Below are 20,640 nucleotides of genomic sequence, written 5' to 3' on the forward strand. Positions count from 1 at the left end.
CATTGACTGTCACAAAAAACCCAAGATGTTACTATTGGATTCTAATGCAGGTACACCTTTTTAAGCAATCCAATGATGACTAGCCACTGGTTAAAACCAATAGTGAGAATAAAAAAAAAATTATCATCCTGACAATCCAGAATTGCTCTCCAATGTTCAGCTGGCTGGCATTGTCAGTTTGGGGTGATCCTTTGGCAGGCTGACTTATTGAAATCCTGAGTCAAACATGATGATTGAATGTTTTCCTTTTGGTGCCATGTTACACATCACCACCTTGTATATGGCACCACCCAGCTGAATATTCGAGAGCACTTATAGAATAAACTGAGTTTCAACTGGACTTTCAGCATGATTACAGTATTTATTCATTGAAGACAAAGTCTATAAATGAGTGCACAATCATTTTTTGGCACTTTATTTTTCAAGTCCATCTTGATCACACAGATTTCTTACATTTTATTACTGGTTTCGGCTACTTCCCATCTTCAGATGATTAAAATATTCTGATGTAAATCATCGTCAAGTTAAACATGTGAGTACATGGTATGTACCATGTAAGAAATCTGTGTGATCAACACGGACTTGCAAAAATAAAGTGATTACAATATACTCCTTCAGTTGTGGAATGCCCTTAAGCCTCACCACAGTAATAGTCAATAATCAAAAATCAAACTGAAGTTAAAATTTCTTACTTGTTTGAACACAGGTCTTTGCAAATATACAGTACCTGAGTTATAACATCATGCTGTTGGGGCATTTGGACACAAGCACAAACACCTTTTATGTTCACTGTATGTTTATCGAATTTGGAGGTTTCATTTTAGAATGTGTCTGATCAGTTTGGTTTCAGTTTCCAAAACTTTTTAGTGGCAGTTTATTATACTACTATGACAGCATTAAGTTGACCAGTTGGCAAGGACAACTGCTGCAAAGAAGTCGTATACCTCATTGTTGATGTGTTTCCCACCCAACTGAAGGCAAACAATTCTGTACTGCTCCTCGTCCTTCTTCCTCTTCCCATGCAACCCCCCACCCTTCCAAATTCCTCTTCTACTTCCCTCTCCTCAGTCTCAGCAACTGTACGCACATAGCAGACACTACTGAAACTGTGTGCAAGAGCACAAGCCTGCAACTTTGTATTTTTTGGGCAGTTCTCTCACTGACTGAGCTAGCAAGACAAAACTCATAACATGATGTCACTGGTTCAGTTTTGCTGGTACCTATTGCTTCATTGTTTGTGGCTTCATCATTTATCTATCATATCTTTACTTTCTGGAGTGATAGTCCAGCAGACTAAGCAGAAGAGCTTCTGTGAATTTAGGAACTGGGAGAGAGAGATCAGCAGGATTGAAGTTGTGAGGGCAGGCCATGTATTGTGCCTTGATAACTCAGTAGAAGAATTGCCTGTGAAAGACAGGGTACTGGGTTCAAGTCTTGGTCTGAATCAATTTTAATTTATCAGCGAGGCACCCGCCCCTCCCCACTTCTCTCTCTCTCTCTCTCTCTCTCTCTCTCTCTCTCTCTCTCTCTCTCTCTCTCTCTCTCACACACACACACACACACACACACACACACACACACACACACACAGTGCATTTTAATGCCATCCCAGTACATCAGACGATACAGCATATTATAACTATTGTTACAGTTTTAAATATTAATTTCATTCTACCACTTCATAATTCCATATTTCATTATTCTGCTTTTTTTCCAGTAAGTGCTTTGTATACCATGGGGTATTTTTTGACAAGTCACTATCATTTGTGTGTAAAAATTTAAAGAGAGAATTTATGTACTATTTATACCTAAGAGACTTAGATATACTGTACTATTTTCAATTGTGCAATAAAGAACGAACATGCATTAGGTTTGACTTACCACAGCCATAAGACTTCAGACAGAACAGTCCCAATGAGACCATTTATCAAAAGAAATGTCCACTGTGGTTTAGATGGCCACTCAAACAATTCCCAATGGCAGTAGTGGAACAGGAAGAAAAGTGGCCACAAGAAGAGGAGATTGAACAGCCCCACAAAACCTAGAGAGTGACAGCATTATGTCAAGAATCAATATGAATTTATGAAAATGAAGTAATTTGATTGGTAGCATGAGATACATATAACAGTGAATCTCTCTTAAGGTGCACCGGATATACGAACTCTTGGAAATAAAATTACATACTTCTATACAAACCTATGCTTTTCATCATTTTACACATTATCATTCATTTCTTGAATTTCTATTAGTGAATGCACATCCTTTATAACAACTTATACGTTAGTGGACATCTTATCTGACACAGCTACTTTTACAAGTCTCCAAAGAGCAGTCAGTAGCACATTACGATTAAAGTAGAATTTCCCCACAGTATGTTTACAGTCAAATGCAACATACTCTTTGAATAATACTGAACTAGGATGTAACAATAATCTACTGTCTGATTACACCACAACAAGCACAATACATGCAATTTATAGTGCCAAGAACACACAAAATAGATAGTACCAGTGTGATTAATGAATACACACAGTACAGTTTAATGTCTGACCTAATAATACTGTTCAGTTTATTATTATTTTAAATTAATAAATCACAAAACATTTCTGTTTATCTTTTAAATATGTTTTATAGCTACTACTGGACACCATCCCTATTCATGGTTACAAAGTGGGGCAATGAAGGCTACAATGTTTAATTCAACTATCAAAATGATGTTGCACAGACTGTCCGAAAATATGAACAAACACTACATCAATGATTTAACTTCAGCCTGAGTTATGAGAGCAGAAAACAGAATACATATTTGTCAAAATTATGATTTGCCAAATAATTAATTAGGACTGCACAAACAACTATAGGGTCAACAGTTAAACTAAATTTAAAAAAATTAATACCTGCAGCTTTTGGATGCTGGCTTCTAGCACTTGCCCCATAAATATACTTTTTAAAACCACTGTGCAGGTGAACACTAACCGAGACCCCCTGGTCCACGATACAAAAGGAGACGGCATGGAGTAACAATGGACAGGAACAGTTAAGGTTCAACATGCTAACAAGGAGGTCCTCAACGATGGAATCAACTTTTCGAAACTATCTATACATGAAAAAAAATTTTTTTTTCGAATTTCACATATACTCTACAGCTTTAAAAAGAGCTCTTGTACAGACTGGTTGCATAGAGTAATGGTAGTAGTATAAGCTTCATATGTGGATTCAAGTCTTGCCAGGTGCTTTGAAATTCTTTATTTTTAAATCTTTATCGAAATGACTTCGATCAATATTTTTAGACATTTTAATTACTGTGTAAATTTTCTCAACTGCTCTAATTTTTTTCTTTGCATCTTTATTCTTCCAGGTCGAATATCCGTGCATGTGAATTTACAATATAATTATTTTTATTTATCTACCATAATATTTAAACATTTGAAAATACCAATCTACTGGTTAAAAAACAAAACACAAAATAATGTATCTATATATTCAATTGTGTCAAAAATGTGATTTTCATTACAAAATGTACATTGTGATGAAAGGTAGTAATCGTACAACATTTACAACATATACTTATATTCCACTATGGACAAAATAAAACAGATGAAAATTTAAACAAAGGAAAGGAATATAAGTACAACATAAAACTAAATTCATCAAATTAGTAACAGAAATACTGAATAATGAATTTAGTAACATGGATGAAACTATAGGATGATGAAACAGAAGAAGTTAAACGAATGTTAATGCATGGAAAAAATTCAAATCGCAAGTGTAAAAATAATTATAAATAAAAAATGAGAGCAATTGAAAAAGTTCATAGTGTTTAAAATTGCGTGACAAAGGAACAGAAATAAAAAAATGTTATATTTAAACAAATTAATTGAATAAAAATAATGATTAGTCATTTCAATAAAGATGAATAAATTTAAAAAATTCAAAGCACCTGATGAGATTTGAACCCATGACTTCTTGTATAAGTGGCTTATACTATAAGCATTATGCTATGTAAGATTTCTTTTTAAACGCTACAGTGCACCACATGAAATTCCTTCCCCCCGTTTTCCATTGATTATTCGCAAATGAGGGTCCACAAGGGCAAATGGTCACAGGGTGTGATACCTGGGACCTTCACCAAGAAAACCATGTATGTGGTTTCAAAAAGTCAATCCCACCACTGTGGCTCTCTACTTGTAAGTAATGTATCAGTAGGGAGCATGCTTCTTTGTGTGTGTGTGTGGGGGGGGGGGGGGGGGGGGAGGGAGGGGGGGGGGGTGCATATGTAGCAGAGCTACCAAGTTTGTATGTACCCACAATTACATGGTGAATGCAGTTCCCCAATTTCTTGGTGTAGCAACATGGGCAGCCTGACATGTTTACAATGAATTGTGTATCACTCGCACGCATATAACATGCAGTAACAACAGTGGTTATAAAAATGATCTAATTAATTCTGACATATTTACTCATGTTGAGGGAGAAAATGTAGAGTATACCTCTATTAACAGGGTTATAGAGAAAAATGGCTCAACCAATTATCCAACTGAATTTTTAACCTCTTTTAGTGAACTTGGCCTTCCATCACACAAATTGAAAAATGGCATCCCAATTGATCTGTTGCAAAATTTAAGCCCACCAAAATTGTGTACTGGTACTTCACTCCAACATAACACCAATGAACCAGAAACCACGGCAGGAAGTCGTGCAGGCAATCGAGCTTTTATACACCAAATATCACTTATTTCTAACAGTTTGCTATTTCAGTTCAAACTTGTACAATTCCTGGGGAGCTTATGTTATGCCTTGCCCATAAAGAAAGCACAAGGTCAGATGCTGCTTGTTGTGGGTACAGACCTTAGTGTCAGTCGCTTTTCATATGGGTCTCTCTTTTGTGTTAGTGAAGCAAACAAGCTCTTTGCTCATGTACCCAATCATACTACTTCAAATGGTGTATACAAATGAGCTTTATACATAAAAAATAAAGGACGTGTATGAAGTCTTGGGCATAACTATAAATAAATACTCAGGCAATGTTGGGCTTCATAGCTTAAAAACAATGTACTTTATGTGCAAAAAACTTCGCTTTTTATTCGCATTTATTCTTAATCATAAGCCCATCAGTGAATGATCATCTAAAACTTAGCACACTGCAGTATATATATAAATCTTAGTTTGCTGTCATATTGTTTTCATAAGGAATTCTAATTCATAGCATCACAAAGACTTTTATCATGCCTTAAAAAATCATAGTTCATCACGCAGAAAGTGCTGTTAACTGTCCAAAAGGCCTGTATCTCTACTACTCCATGTAATAACAGCCTTAATTCATTGTTCAACAACTACCAATTATGTAAAAATAGTGGAAGTTAAGTCCTTGCACAAGTTTCACTGTTTGAATGGCACATCCAATTACTATTCAGCTCACCACCCTGCATCAAAACTGTTTAAAATAGTAACATATTGCCACAAACAAAACACACCAAAAAATATAGGTATATCCATCTTATCTTCATGATCAACTTTTCGCCTGAGGAAGACGAGGTACATGGCATAGAAGAATGCGCTGACCAATGCCAGTATGGCCCCCGTGGGTAGCTTTGGTTCTAGACTCAGGTCCGAAAGGCTAACCACCACCTGAAACAAGAAACATATTTTATGCTACAACATGGTCAAGCAAGTATTATCTTCCATAGTGCACAACTAACTACAAATAACGAAAACTATTCAGTTGCTCCATCTGACAGATAGCTCAAATCAGAACACAAACCAACAGCTTTTCCATGTAGCAGCCTGCTAAAAGTTTTAAATAAATAAGCAGTTTACATCATGGTTTAGTGGAAAAGATGCCCATCTACACTGGAGCTTTACACTGTTGGTTGGCTACCTAGTACTGATCAAAAGTAACAATATCATTCTTTATCAAACTCCTCTTTTCCCGCCGATGTTCACCGTGTGTTTGTGTGTTTATTGCACTTACTTCCTCTTTTGGTACATCCCTCACAACTACATCCATTCCATCTTTTGTGACCTCCTCCTGCCTATGAAGTACAGTCAAAGGTTTTTCAGTTCATACCTTTCTTTATCCCTCTACTTTGTTCTGCCATCCACAAAACATCCAGTTCTTATCTTTCTGTCATGTTGCTGGGCCTATCAGGACTTCACCAGAGCCTTGGTTTGCCAGTGGGTTTCAGCATTATTGAAGGGCATTCGCAGCTACTTTAGTGACCATGACACACCCAAGGTCACCCCCGTTCTTCAGCCCTACAGACAACATGCCTTTGCCTGTCTCCCACAGTTTGGATGAGGGGTTGGACTCTGGGAGAAACTTAAACTGTTCTGTGAAACTGAAATCTCAAAGCAGTGAAGCTGCACTCCGTACCTGTACTGAATCAAACATTACTCATGAAGAGAAAACCATTACCAACTTCGTCTTATGCTGGCCCTATATATTCACAAGTCACAGAAAATGTTTAACGTAACAAAAAATAGTGATAATGCAAATGTGTCAGTGTACTACCACGACAGTATTGCCGTAAAGCCATTATGCAGCAAGTCTAGCATGGAAGACAATGGTGTCAAAAACACAACAAATTGTGTCATATGGCACGCAAATCACATCAAATCCTATACTTATCTAACCAAAGAAAAGTATTTGATGCAGGCAGATTGATTCACTAGTACCTTGCAGATATCAACATTCTTCAAGACACACTTAAGGTTTAAAACTTGTGCAATGTGCCCCATCTGAGCATTCTGTGAGCTTCCTTGCTCATGAGCACGTATACACTTGTGAGCAAGCACCAGTGTCATCCCCCATTAAGCTTGAGCATCAATTATGCTCACGGGTGGGGAGGGGGAGAGCCAAGAACAGGTGGCTCACATCAACTGACTAACGAGCAGCACTTGCACCTGTCAACAGCGTGACTGCAAGCAGCTCACGAGTTCGTCAGCTGATAATCTTAGTTAGGTATGTTGATGCAAACTCGCTAGAGGGTCATTGAGATCATTCTTGAACATTGTATTACCCAATCCTCTGCACACTTGCAGGCATCTGTGAACAACTCTTCACTGCTTATTTCAGCAGGAACCACACGTTTTCTACAGTGTTCAAATTGGAATGCTGGTGGCAATTCTATTATTAACATATCCTGGTTCTCCAACTGCTGAGGCTGAAGTCTGAAAGATGTAGTGACATCATTATAGACTGAAGTTAACTGGGGCTTGTTTACCTCTACAATTCTACTTATGATATGATAAGCACTGTTTCACATGTACACAGCTGCAGTCATATTCTCCTGGTCATGAGAAATTGTGTACACGACATCCCTTCCTGATTTACAACCAGAAGACCTCACAATCTCCACAATGTTGCTGATGTTATTCAGTGCAACCACATACAAATGTTGCCCATTTTCTTTCTATACATAATTACTGTTGTCATCAATATGCACTGCAATATAGCTTGCCACTGAGAAGCACAAGAGCCACATTAACAGTGTTGAAGTGTTTACTGCCCATAATATATATGCCAATTATGTTATCTCTAAAGGATAACTGAAATGACAAAAACAGAAAATTATGATCTTTGTCTCTCCTCGTTCTTGCAACAGGTGCATCCTTCTTAATTTGGGTTCTGAATAACCTGCCCCTTCTTTACAATTTCCTCCAACCTATCCCTGTGTCCTCCCTGAGGAAAAAGTTAACAGTTGTTAAAACTATATATTCTTTTTCTACCTTTAACTCTATCTATTGGCAAAAACTAGATAAAAAAAGTCTACTCACCAAGCAGTGGCAGGAGAACACACAACAGAAAGGTTTAACTTTTACAAGCTTTCAGATCCAATGGTTCCTTCTTCTGGCAGAAAAGTTGAAGGGGACGGAAGAGAGGTGAAGGAAAAGGACTGGAGAGGCTTAGGGAAAGGGGGTACAGTTCAGAAAAGTCACCCAAAATCTTGGGTCAAGGGAGACTTGCCACTTCTGCCAGGAGGAGGCGCCACTGCCTCCAAAAGCTTGTAAAAGTTCTTGTAAAAGTTAAACTTTCCTGTGTATCGCTGCTTGGTGAGTAGATTTTTTTTATTTTTCCATTTGCATTATATTGTCAATAATTGATTATTTTCATTGTTATATTGGCAAAAACTGGAATTTTGTCTCCTGAAGAAATGTGTTGGCCAGCCATTCTGTCTTCTTGTCACTTACAGTTTATGATGTTGAACAAATCTATACAAATGAAGAAGTTCTATGTCACTTAGGTAATTTCACACACTTTGTTATATTACATTATAGGAACTAAGTGCACTTACAGAAGGACGGAATTGTGGTATGAAGCACAGAAAATAATCTTGTGTAGCAGACATCTTGTATAAACATCTATTCTGTTTTTGTATGTGTCACCCAGATCTCTAAATATCAGTACAACTATTATGCCAACATACTCTCAATAATCCTATTTGTTTTGATGGGAACTGTATGCCAATCGCCATTTGCTGTTGTGCTTTTTTGTTATTCCAAAACGTAATACTTCTTATTTATGAATCAGAATTCCATTCCTGTGGACAGAGAGACTGATTCTCTTGCTAGATGACTCTTACTACACTTTGTTTGGAATTTTGGAATTGTTAGCCGATGACCACTATCCACGTAAAGTGTCATTTTTATTTTTCTGAGGCAGCATTATATGCAAGAGAAAGAGGGGGGGGGGGGAGGAGAGAGAGAGAGAGAGAGAGAGAGAGAGAGAGAGAGAGAGATTGTAGGAAAAACTGCTGAGGATCAATTCCTACTACAGAGACAGAATTTCACCAATACAACATCACTATCAAGTGTTCTGCATAAATAAGTGGAATGATTCACAGTTGTGTCATTATATGACTTGTGACTTCAACAAGGATGCATCTGTGAATTCCACCTGAGGTTTGTTAAGACGGACGACAACATTACAGAGAGGTTCGACCAACTCTTTGGACAGATGCTACAATTAAGGAGAGGTTCAACCAATTCTATGAACAGATGCTACAAGAGAAGTGTTCTGCACCATGCAGGCATTTACTTTTAAAAATCCTGAGAGTGTACTTTCAAATAAAAGCTAAACAACACATTACCCCACATATCTTGCAAAATGACCATGTAGATAAAATCAGAGAAATTTAAGCAGAACAAAGGTTCTTGACATTTGTGCTTTCCTTCTGCATTTAATGAAGCGAACAGAAAAGAAAGGAAATGATAGTGGTACATAAAGCGAACTCTGGCACATACTATGAGATAGGATGTTGTCTGTTGGAACTATGCTCAGGGACTTTGGGTGACATTCACTTAGTGGTTTTTCTCATGTTTTGCTACGACGAGTGGCTAGCATTGTCTGAGATTCATCCTTTAAGGCTGGAGGAATACTGGCCACCACCAAATATGGTCAGCGAATCTTTGACAATGCCAGCCCCTCGTACTGACAAAATATTACAGAAGCCACTTAGTGTCTGTCGGCCAATGATACTAATCTGAGAGCCAACAGGTACCATGTCAAGCAAGTCTAACATGTGTCCACAATGCTGTTTGAGTTTATTAAAAAAACGTATGCTTCTGTTCTTGTTGACCCATCTTCAAATTCACGAGCTTGTTGACCATTTCACAGTGCCTCTAATGAAATACATTTAACTTCTAATTTCTATAAATAAATCTAATTCACAGTCTGTATGTTAATGACAGTGTAAGATGTACCTTATTTCCGAAATGTTTTGCATTGTAATGTTCTTCACTGACTATGAGCAGTTACTCATAAACAGGAGTTGTGAATCTAACGACACATAATCGTAACTTAAGTGATTGTACTTTTAAGGGTGTGCAACTGCTGCCCAACATAAATCTGTCAAATTCATGTTATTAAACAATAGTTAGTTGTGCTGGAGTAACATAGTGTTAGATATAAAAAGACAGGTGCATTATTTCATTAGGGTACTCACAAGACCAGTAATGCTGATGGTAACAGCAACCAGCTTGGAAAGTGTGAAACGGTCACCAAGATTGGAAGGAAATAGAGCTGCCAATATCAGAGTGAAGAGACTCGATGTTGATGACAGGACTGCCACCATTCCAGCTTCTGTTTCAGCCAGTGACACTTGGTATGTGTAATTGGCCAAGAACCACTAAAAAAATTTATTTAACATATACATCAATTTATGTAACATATGCATCACTTTAGAAATCAAGGTTTCCAAATCTAGATAAACTATACTATTATTAGACTGTATTTTGTATTGGTTTTTAAAAAATAGTATTTTTAGATTTATGTATGGTAAGTTCTGGAAGAATGTAAAAAATTTAGGAGTGATGTTAACAAATCACACACCAGGAGAGGTATCGAGTGATTTATAAGCACATAAAACAGAAAACTTCACTAGCCTAGCTGTCAGGCAAATCCTATTTTGAGTTGGAGCACCCCCCCCCCCCCCCCCCACACACACACACTCTATCCCTCTGTACATGTATTCACAAAGTCGCGATTGTGTATTCATCCAGAATGATGTAGTTGTTTTGTGTGTGTGTGTGTGGGGGGGGGGGGGGGGGGTGTTATGCGTGAGTGCATACACATCTACTCCATCTCAAAAGTGGATTTGTCTGAAAGCTAGTGTTTCTGTCTTCTTTACTTTATTGTTGACAACTCCACATCTCTACATCTCTACTATCTGGTAATTTGTGACCTTCGCTCCTAAATTATTTATAAAATAGTATTTTCTAAAGACAAAGGAAAAAGAAAATTATTACTGAAATAGAAGAGATGAAAGCAAGAAAGTTTTCCCTTGAATGGAAACTTGAGGATGCAATGTTTTGTAACATACCTGAGTTTACAAAAGCTTTGTTTTTGACTTTGTTAAAACGGAAGACAGGCAATCTTTTCATTAAAATGTGTGGATAAAACTCCTAGATCAAGATCACTAAAATTTCGTTACTGATTACTAGTTTCAGCTCATTGCTGAGCCATCTTCACATTAATAAAAATTATTTATTAATTCAGGGTGTATTAGCTTACAGGCATTACAAATCATCAATATCTGTTGAGCTGAATCACTCTTGTTGTCATGTACACACTAAAGTAGATCACCATGGTTACATAATTTACTACTTTAGAGATTCATCTCCACAGATTATGCTAGTGTGTAATGTCTGGTAGCTGAAACAAACTGAATTTAGTAATAATTTTTGTTGATCTGAAGATGGCTTTCTAATGAGCTGAAACTAGTAATCAATAAAGAAATTTTAGCAGTCTTGACCTAAGATTTTTATCCATACATTTACAAAAGCTGATGTTATGTTTCGTAAGTTTCTATTATTTTATGCCTTGTAAAATAATATTTTGGGATATATGGTGCAGAAACAGAAATATTTTATACAAGAATAACTACTGTTACAATTCTGTATTCGTCTAATAACTGAATACCTTCAGGGACACTATCAAGATAAATGGAAATCCTAGAATCTTATGTCAGTTTCTGTGTTGGGTTTGGTTTGGTGACAGGGAAAGTGAATCGAGGAATCAGAAGAATGGCTTGCCACAATGTAGCTATTTTCTATATGACAATGATCTTATCCTCCCCAAACAGGATCAAACATTTACACAGATTTAAGATAAATAAGCTTACATAAGCCTGGGCTGTTATGTTAACACAGTTCACTGGCAATATGTACTGCAATGGGACCAAACCCTTCAAAGACTTTAGTGCGTTCCTTCAGTATGGGTTCAAGATCAACATAACAAAATCTTAATGTCTTTTGATACATTGATGTTCCATTGTAGAATTGGGACAGCATCTGGTCAAATATTTACAAACAGCTGTACATTTTGGAAGTTATTTTATTTAAACAACCTATTTCAGTGCCTCAATAATGCCATCTTCAGGTCCCAATGTACTTCGTTTACAGACAATCGGATATGTCAGTACTTTCATACTGGAGCTCCAACAACAAATGTTTATGCGTCACTGGTGGGCCACCTGCTAGAACAAACTTATACATTCAGGTATCTTTAGATAGGAGTCTCATCTACAAGATCCACTGTGAGTGTACAGCCAAAGAGGCTGAAGCACAAAGCGATATCCTAAGAAAACTGTTGTGTAGCGACTTGACAGCCAACAGTTTGTGTTTGTCTGTAGCCAAATATACCTACCCAGTCTCTATCATATCTGCCCATGTGGAGAAAGTGGGTGATATCCTTAATTATAGGTAACACATAGCAACTGGTGGAATGAATGTCACACCTTTTGACAAGGTGTACAAAGCAGCAGGCACTTCTGCTCTGACAGCGCAATATGTAGCTTGTGAATAACAGTGATAAATTGAAGCAGACCCTTGATGAAAGACATGTGATTTATGGAGTAAAGGAGATGATAAGTCAACAAGAATTAAACTTCCATGGAAAGCTTTGAGAATGCTCAATCAGCTAACAGACAATGTGGCACTAGTGAAGACCAGCCAAACAAGATGAGTCCTCAGGCATGAGGATGACAACCTCAGTGGCTGCTGTCATACTTTGGAGAGCCCTGCTTGCCCATTCCAGCGTACTCCTTAAGCTCTGTGGGAAGCATGTACTAGAGGTATAGCTCAATATTAGGTCAAAAAAACAGTAATAGTTGATTTCTGGGCACAAAGCAGCAAGAAAAAAGTAAGCAATCCATCCTGTATATTTGCCGTGGTGTTCACAGAAAGCAACAGAAATGTCCAGCAGAAGTGCAAAGCAGGCTAGTGCAATCCTCCCCTTCAAAACAGGGCAGTATTGTACTAAATTTACTATGTAGTGAATCATATATTGTACATTTGTTTTATATGATGAAACTTTTATAGGTAGAACTTTCCAAAACTGAATAAAAAGTTGTCCCGTACACTACAGTATTGCACTTTACTAAAACAAATTGAAGACTTCATCTTCAGAGTGATGTTCTACAGATGAACATACATAATTTACAGAGCGTACTATTTATTTGTGGTCAATACCTTCTACTCTACTGGCAAATTTCTTAGAAGAACCAGTTAATGTATACAGTAATATCAAATATGAATGTTACATAAAATCTATCTTTTTCACATCTTCACTGCAGTAATCTGATCAACATAAATAAATATCTTAACTGATTTTCTGTTTGGTGATGCTTGGCCACAATAGCTTACAAATTACCATCTGCAGTCCAGTGTATTGTAGATGGTGGATCAAAAAATAAAGCTTCCTATGTCATACAAAATTTAATAATGAACATATAGCAGCAGAATTAGTACAGATCATAGCCTGAGCAGTCCTCTACTCGATAATACTATTCAAGATATCCACTACACTCTTGTACACATTTGTGCCATCATTTAACCCAGGCATCAAAACCAGTTTGGAAAAATTCACAGTTTGGCTTCTTGACCCATAATTTTAAAGCTGTTTTAGTGTCATCCATGGAGAAAGTGTATGGGGCCACTGTAAAGGACATCAACAAACTGTCGCAGATAGCAATCAAGGACATACTGATGAAGCAATTCAAGGAGACAGTAAAGTTCACAATCAACATCTTTAAAATCATTCTAAGAAAAATTGGTCAAGAAGCAAAATCCTGAATTTTTTCAAACTGGTTTTGATGCCTGATGTGTATAAATGCACAGTAGTAATGTGCAGAAGACCGTTTACTCTATGATCTGCACAAATTCCACTGTTATATGTTCATTATTAAATTTTTTATGGCACAAGAGGCATTACTTTTTGATCCATCACTGCACATTTACAAGTTCTGAGAAAAGTTTGTTATTCCCTATTAAAGAAATATGTGATTAAGATTTTTTGACTTGTCCCACATCAACTAAGACTAACTTAAGATCTGTGGAAGATGCATTAGCATATTTCTCTTCTTGTAACAATGAATATGTTTTCTTGTTTTACGACATATTCTACATCATTGAGGACCTTCTCCTTGCTATGAATCTATGGAACAAAAAACACATCCAATTGAATCGTAAGTAATGAGAGTCCTATTTATATGGAATAAAACATTTGTAAATCCTGTGAATAACCCTTCTTTTTGTCACTGGACGGCAGCTCTGGAAGATGAGAAAAAATGATTGACTGGTTACTATTGAAAGATTGGTATGGTGACTGGGAGAAGAGAGAAGAAAAATCAGGGTTGTTGGTTGAAAGTTAAAAAGACATGCATGTGAAGTATCGAGGGCATGATTTGAAGTGTTTTTGAATCATTATTTGGTTTTGCGTGTGTTTATGTTTTTGAAGGAAGCAAGTTTAACTTTTGAATGTTAAAAACTGCCATCATATTTACAGACATTAATTACTAACAAAATCAAATAAATGAAAATCACTGCTGTTACAATCATGGCAATCAGACAGATTTTTCTTGTGTGTGATAACTGCCAATAAACTTAAATAAAACATTAAATAATGTAACAGTGAATTTTCTGACATTATTTTTTTTCCCGAACTTATTTATGACCAAATAAATTTCCTTCACGGTACTGATACATGGAACTAATAATTACCAATTTTGAAAGCTCACGACCAGCAGTTTATTATGCACACATTCCCTTAGAACCGTAAAACTTATCAATCCTTTGAATGATTAAGGGTTTATACACTGGCTTACAACTTCCCGGCACTTTATGAAATGAACCACAGGGAAAAAAAATGCTTTTTGGAAAAAGTTTTGATGCGCAGCAAAACGTACGCTGCATATTTTTGTATTATGAAAGTATATAGTTGAATTCCACCAAACACAGAATGTTAGTTTCCAAAGTATCAAAATCGAGATTGTGATGTGCTTCTGAAAGCCAGCCATAGTTCATGTCACATGATTCGCCAGCTGATGATAGCAGATATTCACCACATTTACATGGGGCTCCCATAACTGGATTTTGTAAACCAATTTCCCAATACCGCTTCTGTGTGGTCATGTAAACACTTCAAAATCAATTCTGAAATCCGCTTCTGGTTGCCGGTTTTCCAGTTCTGCAATCAATTTTTGATCCCTTGTAAATGCAGCCGATATTGAAGTGTGCTTGGGCTGTCAGGTTTCGTCTTGTTTTTAAAATTTTTGCTAATACTGATGAAGTGGCTTTATTAAAGCAATTTCCGAAATTTGATTTTCGTCTTTCGGAAGATGTGTCGCAAGTAAACGTGGAGATTCAGAGCACAGGATAAGTGATATAGTCAGCCAATATCAACATCACTGTTAAGTAGTGTGAACACACAAACAGGAAAAGTTAATGGTTTAAATTAATGTACAAAGTGTAGCTACAAGAAAAGCTAAGCTCTCACATATAATATCTGTCATTTTTGGGTGTGTTAACTTTGATACATCACACAAATGTTCCAGTAAAATTTTAAGCAATGACATAAATGTCTGGTCTTCTGGGCTCAACATTTTTCTAGGTGGCTGGCCCTCCAAGTGTTAAGCTTTAAATGAGAGTCAAACACTGAGTGATTTAAGAAATTGGCCCTCCAAGTGTTAAGCTTTAAATGAGAGTCAAACACTGAGTGATTTAAGAAATTCAAAGCAAGTTCACATGCATAACATAATTCATGTTGTGTAAAACGAAATGTACTTTGAAAGTAACGCTTTTCAAACCACCAATCACAATATTTTCCCACGACCTCTTAGATTTCATTTCAGCAGTTGTCAGAGAGCGCCAGAAAATGGTGTTACTGTGTGTGTGCAGCCACGATGATGTAGGTAGCCCATTATGTTTGTATGTATAAAGCATTAAGAGATCTTACATTACAACATAAATGAAACAGGACATCAGAGGATACTACAAGAGCATCAGAATTTTGTAAACCATACTAAAATGCACAATTCAGCTTAAAAGACACATTTGTATGTCCAGATTCACAAAGAAATAGGCCCCAATCTGACAATAAACTTTTCAGTGTGGTTTTTGGGATGAAAATTTTCTTGGAGTATCGGTACTGTTATTATCTCTTGTTTAGTTCTTTATTGTGGCATAATGCCATACGTCCCAGAAGTTACAAACATGCACTCGACATTCTGCAAACAGCTGACACCAGCCAATACTGTTTCAAATAAACTGACTGCCTCTGTGGAAAAGAGTAATGAAAGCCATTTTTTTAAGCAAACCAACAAAAATAGGTTCATTGTTCTGCAAGGCAATTAATGCCTGACTGACAAAATCCTGGAAATAAAATGAAATCAGAAAACAAACTAATAACATATTTTAGCCTTCCGTGATTGTGTGAATGTATTTTAATTTGCTTTATAGCTCCTGGCTACACAAATATATTTTGTTTTCATTGGCTTGAGAGCTGTAAACAAAGAGGAAACAGCAAAACCACCAAACGTTGACATGGTTCAAGTGGAGACTACTACTCACCCCATTTCAGCTCAGACTGCTCTGCACATGCGCAATCTGACAGCTTGAGCGCGCCAGAAAAATATTTCCGGTTAGCATCTGGCTACTTCTTGCTATTGCTGATACAGCTAAGAACCGCACTTCAAGCAGCCAAATGCAGGAGAAGGTACAGCTCAAACACAACAGTACTGCGCATGCGCATAAGCCCGCTGGTAACTGCTCAGGCAAACATAATGTAAACCACTGTACGTAACGCTCGTCGGATGCAGTTTGTTGTTATGAAGTATTGCATAGTCTTTGCCCTAAAGCCTTTGACACATTTTGCTGTTGGCAGATGCTTGTGTGTGCACTGTATTTTGTTGTTCTAAATGGTGCATGTCCTTTGCAACTTAAGTTTTATTTTGGTTTTTTTCCCCCCTCATTTATGTTTTATTGCTGCAGTATTATTTTGCAGTAGTGGGTCAAAGTAAAATTCTTTGTTGAATATCAGCACTACCAGTCAAAATTACAAAAATTTAACTGAAAACTAAATCAATGAAAATTCTCAGAATTCTAAAAAATTCTCCTAAATGAAAAAATTCCCAGGTTTTTCCAATATTTCCCAGTTGTCCCTAGGTGTACACACCCTGGTTTCACTATAAACTTCTCAAAAATAAAGCTTTGCACCTACCTATCTCCCTCCCTTAAAACTCTTTCTCAATACACTGTTGATCACAGTAAATCACTACATATAGACAAGTGTATAGAGGTAAAAAAAACTCCATTTTCAGTTCTGTTCAATAGAATATGGTGGTGTACAATTACGAATTAACCGATTCGGCTTTTGCACACTCTTCAGTTTGTCAGCATGCCCTAAAGGGTTATTTCAATCTTAGACCATAAGTGCATTGTCACTTTACTGAAAGATGGGAAGGTGCCTGCCAAATTGGTCTACACCACTGCGATGCCTTTGAATATTCAACAATTATCATGACACACAAAACATTAAAGACCAGCTCCATAGTTGTCACTAGGTGCTGACAGCTTTCTATGAACTACAACACATAATAGTCCCAAGGAGACTGCAACAGAACTGCGTGCTACCTTTTTCAAGGCAGGTGGGAGGATTGTGACCAATCAAATGTATGCAGCTATTGAATTGATCAATTTGCCCTCTGAGTATCCGTTACTAATACAACACCATAAATCCTCCAAATCCCTCATTGCTTTGGTGAGTGAATAATGTGCACAAGAGAACAACTGGAATGAAAACTGAATCAACTGTATCTGGCTATCTTCCCCAATGACTGCAGTATTTGTCCAATGTCTGATTACGATAGACAAAGAGAGGGAAGTGAAGGTTACCAGCTACCAATGCACATTATAGGCAAGCAGATCCAAACACTTAGTAGACAGGTTAGTCTGTCATATTTTGGACCAGTATCATGTCTGTATATCAGTTGCCTCACACATCACTGCCACAGGTTTTCTTAAAAACTGACATACTACCAACTGACAGTATGCAACCCATGTAAATGTATAATAATTTTACATCACAGCTGCTTTTCAAAAAACATAAAAAAATGTAAAGACATATTTATGCATGATTTTACATTCAAAGCAAATTTTCTGAAAATGTGTTGTACTAAAATAAGTGCTTATATTAAACTACATGGAAGCACCAAAGAAACCGGTATAGGCATGCTTATTGAAATAGAGATATCTAAACAGGAAGCATACGGCACTGCGGTTGGCAATACCTATATAAGACAACAAATGTCTGGCTCAGTTGTTAGATTGGTTACTGCTGCTACAATGGCAGGTTATCAAGATTTAAGTAAATTTGAACGTCGTGTTATAGTCAGCGCATGAGCAATGAGACACAGCATCTCTGAGGTAGCAATCAAGTGGGGATTTTCCCACAAGTGTACCACGAATATCAGAAATCCAGTAAAATATAAAAACCTCCCACACCGCTATGGCTGGAAAAAGATCCTTCAAGAATGGGACCAATGACGACTGAAGGGAATCATTTGACTTTACAGAGGTACAGCCATTCCGCAAATTGCTGCAGATTTCACTGCTGGGCCATCAATAAGGGTCAGTGTACAAACCATTCAAGAAAACATCATTGATATGAACTTTTGGAGTCGAAGGCCCACTTGTGTACCACTGATGGCTGCATGACACATGGCACAAAGTTTTATGCCTCGCCTGGGCCCATCAACACTGACATTGGACTGTTGATGACTGGAAATGTGTTGCCTGGTCAGATGAGTCTCGTTTCAAATTGTATCAAGTGGATGGATGTGTATGGGTATGGAGACAACTTCATGAATCCAGGGAACCTGCATGTCAGCAGGGGATTGTTCAAGCTGGTAGAGGCTCTGTAATGGTGTGGGGTACGTACAGTTGGAGTGATATGGAACCTCTAATATGTCTAGATATGACTCTGAGAGGTGAAACATACAAAAGCACCCTGTCTGATCACATGCATCCATTCATGTCCATTGTGCATTCTGATGGACTTGGGCTATTACAGCAGGAAAATGTGACACCCCAAATGACCAGAATTGCTACAGAGTGGCTCCAGGAACACTTTTGCTGGCCTACCAAACTCCCCAGACATGAACATTATTGAGAATATCTGAGACGCCTCATAATGTACCCCCTCGTACTCTTACAGATTTATGCAACATTCATGGTGTCAATTCCCTACAGCACCACTTCAGACATTAGTCAAGTCCATACCACGTTGTGTTGCGGCACTTCTGCGGGCTCGTGGGGGCCCTACAGGATATTAGGCAGGTGTACCAGTTTCTTTGGCTCTTCAGTGTATTTTCATGTGTCTAACTAAATGAAGACATCCTCATTATAATGTACATTTTATAAAAGCATGTCATTAACTCTCTCAGTGCCAAACCCATAGATTCTATGGGCTGCTCTCTCTTCAAAAAGCATTGAGCCCATAGGTTCTGCTAGTCAGCATATTTTGTTGATTAAAAAGCACTGTGCATTGTTTTTGCACACATGGCTATTGATATAAAATGTTTATACCACATTAGCTGCAAGGATAGATGATGTAAATGTGTCACTTGTTTTTGCGGTGTTTTGTTTGTTATGAGTCACTGTGGCATCTGTGTAAGAGAAATGGTGCGTCATGGTTTATCTGATAAGAAAATTGCAGATTTGCTGAATTTTGGAAACATTGTCTATGCTGTAGATAGTGAAGATGATTTGGACAACTTAGGTGTCTTTGAAGGGGACTGCAGTACAATGTGTTCAGGCACAGAACTTCAAAATTGTGGCAAAACTGTATTTTTATTTGCTCTTACTGGATGTACTGAACGCATTTTTGTTACACAGTTCATTTCAGACTAAGAATATGACAATAACTGATTTCATTGCCAATCTTGCCAACAGCTCCAAATAACTAAAACAGACTGGTAAGCTGACTGACACAGAAACATGTCCTGCAATATTAATCACCCACAGCAAAAAATATGCCTCCTGTGTATGTTTGTACTTCAAAACCAAATGAAGAAAGTGGGAAAGTATCTCACATATCAGTGCGAACAGTGCTGTATGGCATTGTGTAAGAAATCCTGTTTTAAAATATTTCATACGAAAATATAGTATCAATCCATGAAGAAAGTGCTAATGTGTTTAAATATGATATTTAGCATTGATTATTATGTATTTATGAGGGTGAGTCAAATGAAAACCTTAAATCTGTAATAACAAATCAAAATTTCGCACTGTTATCTTGTAAATTGGTAAGCGTGCAACAAATAGTGTGCAGAATGGCCTGTAGGTGGCAGCATCGTGCAGATGTGCACGTACCATCACAGTATCAGTATAAAGATGGCTGCCCCACTTGCGACTTGCACCAGGGAAGAACAGTGTTCCGTTTTTCAGTTTTTGGGTAGTGAAGGTGTGAAACCTATTGAAATTCACCGACGAATGAAGGTTCAGTATGGTGATGCATGTTTGTCACAGCAGCAAGTCTATGAATGGAGTAGGAAGTTAACAAAGGGTGAGACTTCAGTGGAAGATGCTCCTTATCTGGGACAGGCACAACGAGTTGTGACTCAACAGAACATCGCAGCAGTTGACGCCATAGTGAAGGAAAACCACCGAGTGACACTGAATGACATTGTAGCATGGCTCTGACTCTGAGCAGTATGGGACTTAACTGCTGCGGTCATCAGTCCCCTAGAGCTTAGTACTACTTAAACCTAACTAACCTAAGGACATCACACACATCCATGCCCCAGGCAGGATTCGAACCTGCGCCCGTAGCGGTCGCGCGATTGCAGACTGTAGTGCCTAGAA

General features: G+C 37.5%; 1 protein-coding gene across 2 annotated transcripts in view; it reads right to left on the reverse strand.

Annotated features, from left to right (window-relative positions):
* Positions 1 to 20,640, reverse strand: part of LOC126272249 (solute carrier family 35 member F5) — a 142,927-nt gene that overhangs the window by 29,839 nt on the left and 92,448 nt on the right. For both annotated transcript variants that reach the window (XM_049974961.1, XM_049974962.1), the window contains 3 exons: positions 9,945 to 10,127; positions 5,475 to 5,628; positions 1,882 to 2,041 (listed from right to left, as the gene is read on the reverse strand). In XM_049974961.1, coding sequence (XP_049830918.1) covers positions 1,882 to 2,041; positions 5,475 to 5,628; positions 9,945 to 10,127 — 497 coding nt within the window. The remainder of the gene's footprint in view (positions 1 to 1,881; positions 2,042 to 5,474; positions 5,629 to 9,944; positions 10,128 to 20,640) is intronic.

The sequence above is a fragment of the Schistocerca gregaria genome, chromosome 5, assembly GCF_023897955.1.
Source record: "Schistocerca gregaria isolate iqSchGreg1 chromosome 5, iqSchGreg1.2, whole genome shotgun sequence".
NCBI classification, from domain to species: domain Eukaryota; kingdom Metazoa; phylum Arthropoda; class Insecta; order Orthoptera; family Acrididae; genus Schistocerca; species Schistocerca gregaria.